Source organism: Tursiops truncatus, chromosome 7 (assembly GCF_011762595.2).
Source record: "Tursiops truncatus isolate mTurTru1 chromosome 7, mTurTru1.mat.Y, whole genome shotgun sequence".
In the NCBI taxonomy this organism is placed as follows: Eukaryota; Metazoa; Chordata; class Mammalia; order Artiodactyla; family Delphinidae; genus Tursiops; species Tursiops truncatus.
The window spans coordinates 12,969,104-12,988,076 of NC_047040.1; the positions used below are offsets into that span (position 1 = coordinate 12,969,104).

General features: G+C 38.9%; 1 protein-coding gene across 1 annotated transcript in view; it reads right to left on the reverse strand.

Annotated features, from left to right (window-relative positions):
• NYAP2 (neuronal tyrosine-phosphorylated phosphoinositide-3-kinase adaptor 2) overlaps positions 1-6,898 on the reverse strand; it is a 251,838-nt gene extending 244,940 nt beyond the window's left edge. Inside the window, exon 1 of the mRNA XM_033859646.1 lies at positions 6,678-6,898. Within this exon, the coding sequence (XP_033715537.1) occupies positions 6,678-6,898 (221 nt within the window). The remainder of the gene's footprint in view (positions 1-6,677) is intronic.
• Positions 6,899-18,973: the final 12,075 nt, after the last annotated feature.

Sequence of the window (18,973 nt, forward strand, 5' to 3'; positions counted from 1 at the left end):
TCCTATTTCCATTTTTTAAGCAATCCCTGGCAGTCTGCACATTTCTGAAATTGCAACTGGCATATTTCACAGAGAATTATCATCAATGCCTTTTCAAGGTCAAACATGCTCCATCTTTAGATTTCTCAGCATTTATATCCTATATATTAAATCATAGTATATATTAAAGAAGGCATTCGGCAGACGTGTTAAAGAATTTTAATTGATTAGACTGTGCTCGTTAATGTCATGTTGAATTTTCTCTACAACTTGACATAAATTGCACGTTAAAAGTATTAAATTATGTGTGAAATTTAGATGTGGGTATTCTGCTTTGGTCGCCATCTCTGGAACTCAGAATTCCTGTGTGACCAGAATCTTGCTAGGGAATTTTCAAAAATTTTAAAAATACACTTCCTATTAGGAACATTGTTGAAGCAATTCTAAAAATGTACTGTGAGAATATTCTATATAATATTTAAGATTTATTATATTTTTAAATTGTCAGAATCCCAGAAGACTGGTCACCATATGAACAAAATAAAAATTAAATTTGAACATTTCAGCGGGTACTGAGATGGAATAACTTGAGCTATCTGCAGCTACAGCCCCACCCCAAGTCAGGGAGGACTTTAGTCTCCTCCTGCTGCCCAATCATGACACTTTTGGCTCCTTTCATGTTTTCCCTCTCCAACTCTTCCCAAGACAACATCCAGAGACTTCTATGTATGTCCTCACACTGTGCATGGGCCCTGCTTTTGTAAAAGAAAGTCATCTGGACAACATGGATGGATCATAATACTAAGTGACGTAAATATCCTATGATATCACTTATATGTGGAATCTAAAAAAAGAATGATACAAATGAACTTATTTACAAAACAGAAAGAGACTCACAGACTGAAAACAAACTTATAGTTGCTAAAGGGGAAAGGAGGGGAGGGATAAATTAGGAATTCGGGATTAACAGATACACACTACGATATATAAAATAGATAAACAACAAGGACCTACTGTAGAGCACAGAGAACTATATTCAGTATTTTGTAATAATGTATAAAGGAAAAGAATCTGAAAAATTATATATATATATATATATATTCACTTTGCTATCCACCTGAAACATTGTAAATCAACTATACTTCAATAAAAAACAACAACAACCTCAACAAAAAATAAACAAAAAAGAAAGTCATCTGAGAAGTCTCAAAATTTAGGAGATTTTACTAGTATTTTTTCTCTTCCAAAGATATTTGCACTTTAAATTAGGATTCCAGAAAACATTTGGGGGAAAGAGTGTAGGAAAGAGTGGGGAGGAGTTACTGATAGCAAGATACATACTACGTCTTTCAGTTCCGAGCGTGTGTGATACCTATGGCACAATAATAAAATGGTGTTTGAGGAGCCAGGTTTGGGACCGTCATACAGAATTAGTCATCCGTTCATTCATCGCTCAGTCACCTGTACATCGTGGCTGAACACTCCTATCTGAAATACTTGAGATCCCATCCCTTCCCACCTACTCAAGGACATAATCACAGTAATTTTTCCTTCCCTCTCTTAAGTCATTAACATTTCCCTTTCTACTGTAATCTTTCATATCAGCATTTCAGATAAGCTAGTTTTCGCTCTGCTTAAAGGGAAAAACCAGTAAAACAGAACACTATAGACCTCTCTTCCCCCTTCAACTGCTCTCCATATTTGTGAATTTTGTTTAACCTCGAAAGTTCCTAAAATAGTTCTCTATTCCTCTCTTCCTTGTTTCAATTCCTCTTTTCGCATCCTCTTGTGAACATGACTCCACTGCGTTTTGTCCCCAGACCTCCACCAAAACTGTTCTTGTCAACAACACCAATGTAGTAAAAGGCATTATTCAATCCTCAGGATTCAATATATTTGATCTACCAGTAAAATCTCTCTTCTTTAATCACTTTTGTCATTTCACTCTGAGGCAACACCCGCCTTGGAGATTCTTCTCTTATCCCACTAGCTGTTCTTACTGGATTCTTCTACTGTTCCTGTCATGTAAACAGTTAGGTGTCCCAAGGAACAGTCCTGTGTGCTTTTATCCTCTCTATCTAATTTTAGGTCCTAGGGATCCTTAACCAGGCTCATGACTGTAAAAAATCTATGACTCTCATATTAAAACCTCCAGGTTTGATCTCCACCATGAGCCCTGGATCCAACTGCCTATCCAGAATTCTCCACTTGAATATCTAAAAGAGCTCCCAGCACTGGCTTATGAAAGCTGAACTCCCATTCCCCCACCATTTAAACTAAATTTACTCCTGTTTTAGTCTTTACCATTTCATTAAGTGGATACAGCATTCTTCTAGTTGTTTCAGGAAAAACGAAACATAACATAACAACAACAGAACCAGAACAGCAACGAGACAAACTTGAGAGCCATCTTCAATTCCTTTCTCTTATTCAACTTCTATGTCTCATCAATTAGAAACTTTCACTGGTGCCCCAAATTTGAGCGTTTTATGCCACATTTACTAGTACCACCCTGGTCCAAACTACCATCATCTCTCACTTGAATTACTGCAAAAGCTTTCTCTCTGAATTCCCTGCATCCAACTATGCCCTGTCCATCTGTTCAACACATAAAAACCAGAGTAATCCTTGTTAAAAAAGGGCAGTTTAGGGTATGCCATACCTCTGCTCAAGAAATCTTCAATGAATTTCTTTTTTCTTTTAGAAAAAACATGAACTTATAATGCTCTACATTACCTGGTGGCCCCACTACCAGTCGAACTTAGACCCCTTCCATCTTTGCTTGGTCACCACACGACACCTTCCCTTCTTGGAACACATCAAACTTGCTGTTTCTTCTGTCGAGAATTCTCTTCCCCAGACAGCCATGTGGCTCCTGTCTCTGGCAACAGGCTCCCAATGTCTAATGTCTCTGCTCAGCTGTTGTTGGATTTCAGAGGTCTTCCCTGGCCTCTATTCTTATTGCCCTCACCCTGCTTTATTTTACAGTGTAAACATTTATTACCACCTATCATATATATTTATTTATACTTATTTCTTTCATGTTGCCTCTCTTTCACCCGCCTCTCAGAATATAATTCTTTTATAACCAGGAACTTTGTTCTGTTCATTGCTGTCTCATAAAGGTCTAGAACATTTCCTGGCACTTAGTAAGGTTTCAATAAATATTTCACCAATGAATGAATATACTTAACAGCAAGTTGTTTATTGAACAATAAGTTGGCTTCAGATCCTGTTCTAAGAACTGTATATACCAATAGTCATTCTGCTCATGAAACTTACATTGTAACTTGAACATCATCAACCACGTCACATATTGTGTGCATGGTTTGCTCATTGTCTCTAATCACCTTGACCTCAGGTGAGAGATGCCCTATCTAGCTCACGGGTTCAGCATCATTTCTTGCTTCCAGGATTAAAGCCTCTATGCCTGACCCCTTATTTCATGGGTGGGGTCAGAATTCAACTTGAACATCAGCTCACTTTACTATGACCTGGCAGTCTGTTGACCTCTAGTTGGTGTCCCCATGCCTGGGACATTGGTTTATTCTTCAACTCTACCCACATCTACTGACAAATCCCGAATAGCCTCATCATCTAAAATGCCACCGTCACTAGGTCACCGTGACATAAAGTACACACACTTATAACTCTCCTGTGGGGAACACCAACTACTGTGGCAACAACAGCCTTACAAGCAACACTGCTATGGAACCTTGAGAGTAAGCCGGCTTCAGGCATACCTACTCCCACATCTCTGGCTTATGTCCTGCCATGGAAACAATGAAAGTGCACAGTAACTGAACATCTATCTCCTCAAATGCCAGATCCTAGAAGGCTCTTGTTTCTTCCTGCTACCAGTGGGTTCTTCATTTGCCTCCTAATCTGATTATAGAAAGATAAACTGCTAATTTAAAACTGACAAGCAGGGATTTCCCTGGTGGCACAATGGTTAAGAATCTGCCTGCCAATGCAAGGGACATGGGTTCGAGCCCTGGTCCAGGAAGATCCCACATCCCACATGCCACGGAGCAACTAGGCCCGTGCACCGTAACTACTGAGCCTGTGCTCTAGAGCCCGGAGCCACAACTACTGAGCCTGTGTGCCACAACTGCTGAGGCCCGCGCACCTGGGGCCCGTGCTCACCACAATGAGAAACCCGCGCACCACGACAAAGAGTGGCCCCCGCTCTCTGCAACTAGGGAAAGCCAGCATGCAGCAACGAAGACTCAACACAGCCAATAAATAAATACACTTATTAAAAAATAAAACTGACAAGTACCTTTTTTTCTCCCCTCTTTGAATCTTTACTTATTTGATACAAGAAAGAACACTCATACTCAGAAGAACTGTTTCAAACAAGACATCGACATTGATTAAACATACACCTCCCCCCAACACACACACACAGGGTGGGTGACTTCTCTTGCCCTTACTCTGTTCTTAAGCAGGGCTAGACTACAGTTTTATATTGCGTTGACAGTGTGATGTGGAAGCAAAATTGTCCAGATCGTTTGGGACTTTTTCAATTCAACGTGTGATCTGAACTATCTTTATGTTTATGGCTTGTAATATAATTCTAGAAAATATTGCTTTGTTAATGTAGCAGGAACTAACACAAAGTTTACTTAACTGAATTTCCTGGACCTCATTTACCATGCAATGACAGGGTTTTGCTGTGTCTCCACCTACCTAAATTCTAGCCCCTTGTCCCCTGGACTTTTGACTCCTTGGAATTGTTGGTAATGCCCCTTTGAACACTTGGCCACTTAAAATGTGTCATTTTTACTTTCTTAATATCTATGGATCTTTAGATAGAAATTTTATGAGGTTGTTGATGAAACACAGAAGCTAATAATACAGTGATAAGCACCCTGGGGTGCTCTGTACAATCTAATAGAACTATTCAGCAAATAATTTTGTCTCTATGCTTAGAGAAAAGAGGGAATTATGTTTAATGGCAAGATTGGGAAACTTTAGATTTTAGAGATGAAGTTATTTTAGAAATCACGTAGGATAACCTTTTTTGTTCTGAGTTTCTGAAACCTTAGACTCACAAAAGTAAATTAAAATGTTTACATACATATAGAAGTTCAGGGTTTCCCTGGTGGTACAGTGGTTAAGAATCTGCCTGCCAGTGCAGAGGACACGGGTTCGACCCCTGGTCTGGGAAGATCCCAAATGCCTCGGAGCAACTAAGCCCACATGCCACAACTACTGAGCCTATGCTCTAGAGCCAGAGCTCCACAACGAGAGAAGCCACAGCAATGAGAAGCCCGTGGGCACCACAACAAAGAGTAGCCCGCTTGCCCAAAGACCCAATGCAGCCAAAAATAAATAAATAAAATAAATAAATGTATAAAAAAATACATCTTGGTTTAAAAAAAAAAGTTCATCAGAGGTACTGAGCAGAAAAAAAAAAAATGTTGTTCTAAGAAAGGGCACTTAGTGCATCCTAGAAAGGAACCTGTGGTACCAACTAAAATTAGATAGAAATAAAAAATAAGATATCTCAGAATAACATCTGCAATTATGAATACGTTTATCAAGCATGCCATTTTACAAATCTTTGTATACCTGGTAATAGAATAGATTTCCATTTGAATAGTCCAGAGAAAAAAGATGACACTCTTTCAACTAATCTTGTACAGAATTTCCAAATCTCTCGCCCTCTTTCTCTCTCTCTTCCTTCCCACCCTCCCGTACAGAGTTGTTTGCCATTAAATGATTGGAATAGTGCATCCTTACCTAGCGTCTTTATAAGAATCAATAGTTTACCTTAAAAGAATATGTTCTTTTCCTTCATATCATAATGTTCACAGAGAGTAAGCAAAAGGATTACTTCCAGATTAGATGAAAAATCCACCAACTGGCTATCAAAATAGCTTATTATTACCATTCAGTTATCCAGGCAATTGATGGATTCATTTCCTAAATTCTGTCTCTTTGCACTTAGTAAATGGACTCCATTGAAGAAATAGGACTCCATCAAACACATATCTCTACCTGTAACCCCGCAACACATACACTCAGAAAATATTGTAACATTTTTTGGAAAAATCAAAAGATGTGTATCCTTACTTTGGTCTCAGCACGCTAGGGAACTTAGTCTCCATTTGGAGGCTGCAATCGGGGCTCATTTGCTTGTAGCAGGTAGGTTTTGCAGCATAAAAGTCATTTCATTTGAACAAACCTGGGGCACTCAGTACCAGACAAGAGATGTAATAGCCACAGAATTCTACACAGAGGGCACACACTGAGTATTCTACTTCAGAAACTCACATAATTATAATTACTGACAAGTCTTTTCATAATCTAGGAAGATGGTGAACTCTCTTATAAGGATGATACAAAGACCATTAAATATAGAGATTTTCATTAAATATTAAAGTGTGTGTTCCCTTAATCTTTTATCGAGAGATTGTTCAGTATGAACTTTTATTTAGAGGAAACTGAATTCTTTCCCCACCCCATCTGCCTCTCCATACTCACGACACAAAAGTAAACAACTTGTTAACTAAGGCAAGTGTCCTGTCTGCGTTGTGTTTTCATCACAGTTGAGAAGACACTTCTACTTTGTCTCCTCAAGTCTAACTTTGACAAACCCCTTCTTGACCAGGTGACAGCATCACGGCCTCTGCAGAACTCACAGATACCCTGAGGTGTGCAAAACTCAGAACACTTTCATTTATACCTACCGTTTTATTGCTTCTTCTTGTCTTCGGCGTTTTTCATTCTTTTCCTTCAAGTAGGCCAGGTTTGTTTCATTTCTCAAGCGATCATTTTCTCGCGCAATGTCCGATGCATTCTGAATAACCAATCCGTCGTAGGCCTTCATCCCCATATCCTCAATATACTGGAGAAATGTGTCCAGAGGGTCTTCCTCAGGATTAGAACTCATCATCCTGGAGGATTTCATGTGAAAAGGAACACTTCCTGTGGGATGAGAACACATTTTACCTTCATCAAAGATGTGGATAAAAGCAAGGTGCTGCTTATTCTCTTAACATCTTGTCAGCCCCAAACTCCAATGATTATGGCGGGATCTACTTGGAGAAAATGTCTCATTAGAAATTACAGTCGGGAGGCTTCCGGGAAGATGGCGGAAGAGTAAGACGCGGAGATCACCTTCCTCCCCACAGACACACCAGAAATACATCTACACGTGGAACAACTCCTACAGAACACCTACTGAACGCTGGCAGAAGACCTCAGACCTCCCAAAAGGCAAGAAACTCCCCACGTACCTAGGGCAAAAGAAAAAACAGAGACAAAAGAATAGAGACGGGACCTGCACCAGTGGGAAGAAGCTGTGAAGGATGAAAGGTTTTCACACACTAGGAGCCCCTTCGCGGGCGGAGACAGTGGGTGGCGGAGGGGGAAGCTTCGCAGCCACGGAGGAGAGCACAGCAACAGGGGTGCGGAGGGCAAAGCGGAGAGAATCCCGCACAGAGGATCAGGGCCGACCGGCACTCACCAGGCCGAGAGGCTTGTCTGCTCACCCGCCGGGGCGGGCGGGGCTGGGAGCTGAGGCTCGGGCTTCGGTCGGAGCGCAGGGAGGGGGCTGGGGTTGGCGGCGTGAACACAGCCTGCAGGGGTTAGTGCGCCACGGCTAGCCGGGAGGGAGTCCGGGGAAAAGTCTGGACCTGCCGAAGAGGCCAGAGACTTTTTCTGCCCTCTTTGTTTCCTGGTGCGCGAGGAGAGGGGATTAAGAGCGCTGCTTAAAGGAGCTCCAGAGACGGGCCGTGAGCCGCGGCTAAAAGCGTGAACCCCAGAGACGGGCATGGACGCTAAGGCTGCTGCTGCCGCCACCAAGAAGCCTGTGTGCGAGCACAGGTTACTATCCATACCCCGCTTCCTGGGAGCCTGGGCAGCCCACCACTGCCAGGGTCTCGGGATCCAGGGACAACGCCCCCGGAAGAACGCACGGCGCGCCTCAGGCTCGTGCAACGTCACGCCGGCCTCTGCCGCCGCAGGCCCGCCCCGCACTCCGTGCCCCTCCCTCCCTCCGGCCTGAGTGAGCCGGAGCCCCCGAATCAGCGGCTCCTTTAAACCCGTCCTGCCTGAGCGAAGAACAGACGCCCTCCGCCGACCTACACGCAAAGGCGGGGCCAAATCCAAAGCTGAGCCCCTGGGAGCTGTGAGAACAAAGAAGAGAAAGGGAAATCTCTCCCTGCAGCCTCAGAAGCAGCAGATTAAAGCTCCACAATCAACTTGATGTCTGTGGAATACATGAATAGACAACGAATCATCCCAACTTGAGGACGTGGACTTTGAGAGGAAGATTTATTCTGTATAGCTTTGCTTCCACCATTTGTCCTCCGGTTCTATCCGTCCGTTTTTATTTTTTGTGTTTTTTTTTAAATTTTTTTCTTAATAATTATTTTTTTATTTTAATAACTTTATTATATTTTATCTTACTTTATTTTATTTTACTTTATCTTCTTTCTTTCCTTCCTTCCCTTCTTCCTTCCTTCCTTCCTTCCTTCCTCCCTCCCTCCCTCCCTCCTTTCTTTCTTTCTTTCTACTTCTACTAATTCTTTCTCTCTACTATTTCTCCCTTTTATTCTGAGCCATGTGGGTGAAAGGCTCTTGGTGCTGCAGCCAGGAGTCAGTGCTGTGCCTCTGAGGTGGGAGAGCCAACTTCAGGACACTGGTCCACAAGAGACCTCCCAGCTCCACATAATATCAAACGGCGAAAATCTCCCAGAGATCTCCATCTCAACACCAGCACCCAGCTTCACTCAATGACCAGCAAGCTACAGTGCTGGACATCCTATGCCAAACAACTAGCAAGACAGGAACACAACCCCACCCATTAGCAGAGAGGCTGCCTAAAATCATAATAAGTCCACAGACACCCCAAAACCCACCAACAGACGTGGACCTCCAACCAGAAAGACAAGATCCAGCCTCATTCACCAGAACACAGGCACTAGGCCCCTCCACCAGGAAGCCTACACAACCCACTGAACCAACCTTAGCCACTGGGGACAGACACCAAAAACAATAGGAACTACGAGCCTGCAGCCTGCAAAAAGGAGACCCCAAACACACTAAAATAAGCAAAATGAGAAGACAGAAAAACACACAGCAGATGAAGGAGCAAGATAAAAACCCACCAGACCTAACAAATGAAGAGGAAATGGGCAGTCTACCTGAAAAAGAATTCAGAATAATGATAGTAAAGATGATGCAAAATCTTGGAAATAGAATGGACAAAATGCAAGAAACATTTAACAAGGACCTAGAAGAACTAAAGATGAAACAAACAACGATGAACAACACAATAAATGAAATGAAAAATACTCTAGATGGGATCAATAGCAGAATAACTGAGGCAGAAGAATGGATAAGTGACCTGGAAGATAAAGTAGTGGAAATAACTACTGCAGAGCAGAATAAAGAAAAAAGAATGAAAAGAACTGAGGACAGTCTCAGAGACCTCTGGGACAACATTAAACACACCAACATTCGAATTATAGGGGTTCCAGAAGAAGAAGAGAAAAAGAAAGGGACTGAGAAGATATTTGAAGAGATTATAGTTGAAAACTTCCCTAATATGGGAAAGGAAATATTTAATCAAGTCCAGGAAGCACAGAAAGTCCCATACAGGATAAATCCAAGGAGAAATATGCCAACACACATATTAATCAAACTGTCAAAAATTAAATACAAAGAAAACATATTAAAAGCAGCAAGGGAAAAACAACAAATAACACACAAGGGAATCCCCATAAGGTTAACAGCTGATCTTTCAGCAGAAACTCTGCAAGCCAGAAGGGACTGGCAGGACATATTTAAAGTGATGAAGGAGGAAAACTGGCAATGAAGATTACTCTACCCAGCAAGGATTTCATTCAGATTTGATGGAGAAATTAAAACATTTACAGACAAGCAAAAGCTGAGAGACTTCAGCACCACCAAACCAGCTTTACAACAACTGCTAAAGGAACCTATCGAGGCAAGAAGCACAAGAGAAGGAAAAGACCTACAATAACGAACCCAAAACAATTAAGAAAATGGGAATAGGAACATACATATTGATAATTACCTTAAATGTAAATGGACTAAATGCTCCCACCAAAAGACACAGATTGGCTGAATGGATACAAAAACAAGACCCATATATTTGCTGTCTACAAGAGACCCACTTCAGACCTAGAGACACATACAGACTGAAAGTAAGGGGATGGAAAAAGATATTTCATGCAAATGGAAACCAAAAGAAAGCTGGAGTAGCAATTCTCATATCAGACAAAATAGACTTTAAAATAAAGACTATTAGAAGAGACAAAGAAGGACACTACATAATGATCAAGGGATCAATCCAAGAAGAAGATATAACAATTGTAAATATTTATGCACCCAACATAGGAGCACCTCAATACATAAGGCAAATACTAACAGCCATAACAGGGGAAATCAACAGTAACACATTCATAGTAGGGGACTTTAACACCCCACTTTCACCAATGGGGTGACAATGGACAGATCATCCAAAATGAAAATAAATAAGGAAACACAAGCTTTAAATGATACATTAAACAAGATGGACTTAACTGATATTTATAGGACATTCCATCCAAAAATAACAGAATACACATTTTTCTCAAGTGCTCATGGAATATTCTCCAGGATAGATCATATCTTGGGTCACAAGTCAAGCCTTGGTAAATTTAAGAAAATTGAAATTGTTTCAAGTATCTTTTCCGATCACAACGCTATGAGACTAGATATCAATTACAGGAAAAGATCTGTAAAAAATACAAACACATGGAGGCTAAACAATACACTACTCAATAACGAAGTGATCACTGAAAAAATCAAAGAGGAAATTAAAAAATACCTAGAAACAAATGACAATGGAGACATGATAACGCAAAATCTATGGGATGCAGCAAAACAGTTCTAACAGGGAAGTTTATAGCAATACAATCCTACCTTAAGAAATAGGAAACATCTCGAATAAACAACCTAACCTTGCACCTAAAGCAATTAGTGAAAGAAGAACAAAAAACGCCAAAGTTAGCAGAAGGAAAGAAATCATAAAAATCAGATCAGAAATAAATGAAAAAGAAATGAAGGAAACGATAGAAAAGATCAATAAAACTAAAAGCTGGTTCTTTGAGAAGATAAACAAAATTGATAAACCATTAGCCTGATTCATCAAGAAAAAAAGGGAGAAGACTCAAATCAATAGAATGAGAAATGAAAAAGAAGTAACAACGGACACTGCAGAAATACAAAAGACCATGAGAGATTACTACAAGCAACTCTATGCCAATAAAATGGACAACCTGGAAGAAATGGACAAATTCTTAGAAATGAGCAACCTGCCAAGACTGAATCAGGAAGAAATAGAAAATATGAACAGACCAATCACAAGCACTGAAATTGAAACTGTGATTAAAAATCTTCCAACAAACAAAAGCCCAGGACCAGATGGCTTCACAGGCGAATTCTATCAAACATTTAGAGAAGAGCTAACACCTATCCTTCTCAAACTCTTCCAAAATATAGCAGAGGGAGGCACACTCCCAAACTCATTCTACGAGGACACCAGCACCTTGATACCAAAACCAGACAAGGATGTCACAAAGAAAGAAAACTACAGGCCAATATCACTGATGAACATAGATGCAAAAATCCTCAACAAAATACTAGCAAACTGAATCCAACAGCACATTAAAAGGATCATACACCATGATCAAGTGGGGTTTATTCCAGGAATGCAAGGATTCTTCAATATATGCAAAACAATCAATGTGATAAACCATATTAACAAATTGAAGGAGCAAAACCATATGATCATCTCAATAGATGCAGAGAAAGCTTTCGACAAAATTCAACACCAATTTATGATAAAAACCCTGCAGAAAGTAGGCATAGAGGGAACTTTCCTCAACATAGTAAAGGCCATATATGACAAACCCACATCCAACATTGTCCTCAATGGTGAAAAACTGAAAGCATTTCCGCTAGGATCAGGAACAAGACAAGGTTGCCCACTCTCACCACTCTTATTCAACTTAGTTTTGGAAGTTTTAGCCACAGCAATCAGAGAAGAAAAGGAAATAAATGGAATCCAAATCAGAAAAGAAGAAGTAAAGCTGTCACTGTTTGCAGATGACATGATACTATACATAGAGAATCCTAAAGATGCTACCAGAAAACTACTAGAGCTAATCAATGAATTTGGTAAAGTAGCAGGATACAAAATTAATGCACAGAAATCTCTGGCATTCCTATACACTAACGATGAAAAATCTGAAAGTGAAATCAAGAAAACACTCCCATTTACCATTGCAGCAAAAAGAATAAAATATCTAGGAATAAATCTACCTAAGGAGACAAAAGACCTGTATGCAGAAAATTATAAGACACTGATGAAAGAAATTAAAGATGATACAAATAGATGGAGAGATATACCATGTTCTTGGATTGGAAGAATCAACATTGTGAAAATGACTCTACTACCCAAAGCAATCTACAGATTCAATGCAATCCCTATCAAACTACCACTGGTATTTTTCACAGAACTAGAACAAAAAATTTCACAGTTTGTATGGAAACAGAAAAGACCCTGAATAGCCAAAGCAATCTTGAGAACGAAAAATGGAGCTGGAGGAATCAGGCTCCCTGACTTCAGACTATACTACAAAGCTACAGTAATCAAGACAGTATGGTACTGGCACAAAACCAGAAAGATAGTTCAATGGAACAGCATAGAAAGCCCAGAGATAAACTCACGTGCATATGATCACCTTATCTTTGATAAAGGAGGCAGGAATGTACAGTGGAGAAAGGACAGCCTCTTCAATAAGTGGTGCTGGGAAAACTGGACAGCTACATGTAAAAGTATGAGATTAGATCACTCCCTAACACCATACACAAAAATAAGCTCAAAATGGATTAAAGACCTAAATGTAAGGCCGGAAACTATAAAACTCTTAGAGGAAAACATAGGCAGAGCACTCTATGATATAAATCACAGCATGATCCTTTTTGACCCACCTCCTAGAGAAATGTAAATAAAAACAAAAATAAACAAATGGGACCTAATGAAACTTCAAAGCTTTTGCACAGCAAAGGAAACCATAAACAAGACCAAAAGACAACCCTCAGAACGGGAGAAAATATTTGCAAATGAAGCAACTGACAAAGGATTAATCTCCAAAATTTATAAGCAGCTCAATAACAGAAAAACAAACAACCCAATCCAAAAATGGGCAGAAGACCTAAACAGACATTTCTCCAAAGAAGATATACAGACTGCCAACAAACACATGAAAGAATGCTCAACTTCATTAATCATTAGAGAAATGCAAATCAAAACTACAATGAGATATCATCTCACACCAGTCAGAATGACCATCATCAAAAAATCTAGAAACAATAAATGGTGGAGAGGGTGTGGAGAAAAGGGAACCCTCTTGCACTGTTGGTGGGAATGTAAATTGATACAGCCACTGTGGAATACAGTATGGAGGTTTCTTTAAAAACTACAAATAGAACTACCATATGACCCAGCAATCCCACTACTGGGCGTATACCCTGAGAAAACCATAATTCAAAAAGAGTCATGTACCAAAATGTTCATTGCAGCTCTATTTACAATAGCCCGGAGATGGAAACAACCTAAGTGTCCATCATTGGATGAATGGATAAAGAAGATGTGGCACATATATACAATGGAATATTACTCAGCCATAAAAAGAAATGAAATTGAGCTATTTGTAATGAGGTGGATAGACCCAGAGTCTGTCATATAGAGTGAAGTAAGTCAGAAAGAGAAAGACAAATACCATATGCTAACACATATATATGGAATTTAGGGGAAAAAGAATATCATGAAGAACCTAGGGGTAATACAGGAATAAAGACACAGACCTACTAGAGAATGGACTTGAGGATATGGGCGGCGGGAAGGGTAAGCTGTGACAAAGCAAGAGAGAGTCATGGACATATATACACTACCAAAGGTAAGGTAGATAGCTAGTGGGAAGCACCTGCATAGTGCAGGGAGATCAGCTCGGTGCTTTGTGACCGCCTGGAGGGCTGGGATAGGGAGGGTGGGAGGGAGGGAGACGCAAAAGGGAAGCGATATGGGAACATATGTATATGTATAACTGATTCACTTTGTTATAAAGCAGAAACTAACACACCATTGTAAAGCAATTATACTCCAATAAAGATGTAAAAAAAAAAAAGAGAGAGAAAGAAAGAAAGAAAGAAATTACAGTCAGAGTATTTAAAGTTAATATTAAATGAATGTTGCCTGGGTAGCAAAGACTTCTTCAAAGCACCAAAATTAGCAAATCAAAGGCTAAACCTCTCACGCTGAAAGGTGATGTGAGGGTGCAAATATCTGGGGGAAGAAAAACGTAAGTTTATGTTAACAGAGTCATGATTTTGCTTCTCAAAAATGTGTTCATATACTAATAAGATACAGTAGAACCAAGGTTCACTTTTTTCTGATTACTACAAAGAGTTTTCTGTTCAATTTCAAATAAAATGATGTAATTATTTGGAAAGAATTTTTTTTTTAATAAATTTACTTATTTATTTATTTAATTTGGCTGCACTGGGTCTTCGTTGCCACGCATGGGCTTTCTTCACTGCTTTGCGCGGGCTTCTCATTGCAGTGGCTTCTCTTGTTGCGGAACACTGGCTGTAGACGCACAGGCTTCATAGTTGTGGCTCGCAGCATCTAGAGCGCAGGCTCAGTAGTTGTGGCGCACGGGCTTAGTTGCTCCGCGGCACGTGGGATCTTCCCAAACCAGGGCTCGAACCCGTGTCCCCTGCGTTGGCAGGCAGATTCTTAACCACTGCACTACCAGGGAAGTCCTGGAATGAATTTTCTTATTGTGTGTTTTCTTTGCAATTTAAAATTAAGATTTATGAATCTGAATAATTCATGCAAAATATAGCAGTAATCAAGGAAATACACATTTCTAATATCATTTGTCTTAGAAATAATCTCTTTTTGACCCTCCACTATTTTCCAAAATGGTGCTCTGTAATGGCTTTGTGCTGTAACTCAAATATCACAGATCACCAGGGCCACGTTAATCCTTACCAGTCTGGTAATTAAAGCGGTGGCAATTATGATGATCCTTGATACATGAGGTTTAAAAACCTGAGCCACAGAAGGGAATACTGAAAGCCAAAGTCAAATCAAAACAAAAACAGGAACATAGGACTTTCAAAGCTCACCTGTAAAATGCTGGAAATAATAGCACCCACCTCCTGCTTATGTGAAGATTATGAGAGGTGATGACTGTAGAGAACTTAGCATAAAGTTCAACAATAGTAAGAGTATACATAATAAAGTTAGCTAATATTATTGGCAGGACTAATAATGTAAAATGTGTATATATGTATAGATGGATGGGTGGATAAATAACCAGCAGGCTATAAAAGTCAGCATGCCTTGAAGTAGAGGAATCCAAAGAATCATAGAAATAAATGAAGCCGGAGATAGAAAAATTGTATTTTAATCAATCAAAAGTAGAACTGAAGTTTAATTAATTATATACAAGGGTAAGTATTTTACGCATCTAGCTTAATAACACTTATTGTCCTCAATCGCATATTCACTGTGATAAAGCAAAATCAATTAACAAGGAGAAAACACTGGCAATTTAAAAATTATAAATTACCTTAACATCTTTTACTTTCTTCAAAAGGCTCAGAAAGATATATATTCTTTTAAATATCAGCCCAGCTTTTTAATGTAGAAGTCCTAGACCTTCATTTTTACCATTACAAATCATTTTCATTCTGATTTTTTTTATAAGAATAATCATGTTCCATAACCTGGATCGTAGCTATGGAAACTTCAGTTCTTATCAGAGTTTATTAGCATTTCAGCTGCCAGTCAATCCATATGTTACTTGAAGCTCAGTCTGAATTTAAGGATTTATTCCTCAATCTGTAAGAAATTGTTGAAACTAGATGGATGAGTGGTTTGTTGACTCATGATTTTCTGTTATGTTGTTTTCTTATGTTTGGTTTGGTTTGAAGCCATAATGGGCTGGCAAATGAAATGGACTTTTAATTCTAACTATCTAACGTAATAAATTGTATTTCATTATCAGCCTATCAGATTAGATGCTGAAGTGGTGAACACACATGGGAATGAAAAACTGCTGCCACAAATGATTGTAATTTGGGGGGGAAATGCAACATGATTCTCAAACAGCTAAAGCATTAGTATTATTGGGAATTCACTTCTACCAAAGACTACAGCACTAGGTGTGCTTAGGTAAAAAAAGATCTGCATAACCTTATGGAAATTAATTCTACCATAGTTAAGCAAACCAAGTCAGTGTTACAAGGATTCTAGGGAGAATGCCTCAGGATGGAAGATGGTCACTCCCACACTGCCCTGGAGCAAAATTGTCTATTTCCCACTGTGCAAGGCATTACCCAAAGATTTTTATTTCTTCCCTTAAGTTTTCCTCCCCATCCGGATGACACCAGTGATCCTTCACACAGTTTATATATTCCAAATATTAGCAAGGTTAATTGTGTACCTCTGAAAATTGATTATTTTCCTAAGTGGTCTTTCAAAGTGCCTGAAGTTTAAATTATGTTTATTCTGATAAAATATTAAATAATAAATCATAAAATATGTACACCATGGAGAGTCATAGTGTAAGATATTTTAAGTTGAGATGAAAATTTGGGGGATGAAAATCAACCATAAAATCTAGTAAAACTTCAGAGCAATGAATATTGGATGTTGGTGAACATGCTTTTGTCATCCAATTCTAGAGGATAATTGTTTCTACAATCATTTATTTATGCAAGTATTTCTTGAGCACATATTATGAACTAGGCACTGATAAAGGCAGAATCATGTCCCTCTAGACGTTCACACTGCAGTGAAAGAACACAATAAATAAATAATCGCAATACAGTGTAACAAGGGCGCGGGTTCATTTGGCAATGTTGGCATTCACTAGTTTGTCATGGTTATGTTCACCATTTTTGAGGATGAGAAAAGAACACTTTTTAACAATTATATCTAGTCTTCAAAAGTAAAAATAAAAAATAGACTTGGGCCCTACCAATGTTTAAGTATCATACTTTTTTGCTTCCTTGTCCACATATAAAAGGTAGTTTGTAATGTAGGGGGAAAGTAAGGCAGTCTTGAAGGGTATATAGCTGGGGAGTTGACCATAATGGCCTAAAAATCCTAAACTAAAGCACCCCTAGATCTATGACTTTGTGCAAGTTAATCAACCTCTTTAAGCTTCAGTCTCAAAATTTTTAAAATCATATTTACGCTATTGTGAGGATTCGGTTAGAAAATGTATGTAATTGTTCAATAAATGTGACCATAGTTATTAGTCACTAATATTACTATTAGATGATTTTCACAATTCTTAACTGTGGTGAAGATTAGGGTTTGTAATAACTCCTCGATATGCATAGTTTTACTCTGAAACATAATAGAGTAGAATGTTTATTGTTCAACTTCCTTAATCACAGGTATTCAAATAGAGGCCATGAAAATGGTTAACAGATTTGTTCACTAACCAAATGCATGTAAAACCACTTATCCATTCTGCCCCATTTTTCAAATCTAGAAACTAAGGGCTTTGGGGCATATGAACCAAGATACGCATCCCATTTCTCAAACACTTGGACTCCACCCTTCCAAGCCCAAGGATGTTTCTCAGGTAACTGGACTGTGAATGAACCTGGCCTCACTGAAGAAAAGTGAGTCTTGTATTAAGAGCCTATATCATTACAACTTCTACCATTCCCATGCAGTGAGAACCCACAGACAGGTATGATCTTAAATCTGCCCTTCAGAAATTTATATTTATGGCTAAGACAGATATTGAATCAGATACATTCCTTATCACTAAATATTTGGCTGCATTTTGATTATTGGATATTAAATCAAGATCATTTCTAGCCCTTGAACGAAAATCTTGTATGCAAGCATTTTATAAAAGCTTGTTTTCAGCACCTAATTCCAAAGTTGGCATCATAAAAGAACATAGTTAAGAAACAAACAGGCAGTTTCCTTCAGGTAGCATCTTTAGATATATTGCAATTAATTAATTAATTAATTAGTGTACCATAGTAGATCACAAATTATTGCATAGGATATTTGTAACAGAGCAAGTGAGATTGAAGGGAACTTTTGCATTTCTCCAGGCATCCCCTTTATTTGAACTATGTGTCTGCAGCCATTTTTGCTGAAAACAAATTAGACATTTTAGCCCCCCCTAGAGCACTGGCTGAAAGCTGGCATCCATTGTCTTCACCCACAAAGCAGATATATTTTCTTTGGAATGCAAGGCGTTGATTCCAATAACAGATGATTTTTGTGTATGTGTTCTTTTTCTTGGAAGTTATGGTCAACATTTAAAATTTGTGTCAGGGACTCTCCTGGGAAAGCATCTAAGATAGTGGAGATCAGAATTCCCGTACAAACCACAGATAACTTCAAGTCTTCACTTTACGCCTTTCCTGTATTGCTGTATTCTGCATTTATAAGAGACTGCTTTTGTTTAATTTTTGGACTGCTGTATTTAGAATTATTCCATTCTAATAAAAGCTACAGATGTTGGTTTAAATACAACTGGGTGGTTAATTGCTCAGCTTTATTTTATTTTATTCTTTCACTTTTGTTATTTATTTCCTATTGACCACACCCTTTATAAAGATTACTTTGTATAATATTGTGAGACTTCTCAAAATTTGAAATTTCACTCTACTTAGCTAAAATGCACCAAGTTAAACTGGTAGGATTCAGGTTGTATTTAAGACCTTAAACATTTTATCTTTTATTTGAGTTAATCATTTCCTTATTTTCTTTTGTGTAAAATCATCACTCTACCTTCCCAATGCTGAGCCTAGAACTGAAAATAACTACATCACTTTACAATTATTTCCACTGAAATAAAACTATCCATTACATATATATGCAGAGCAGAAAATATACATAAGGCAATCCAAATGGAATCCT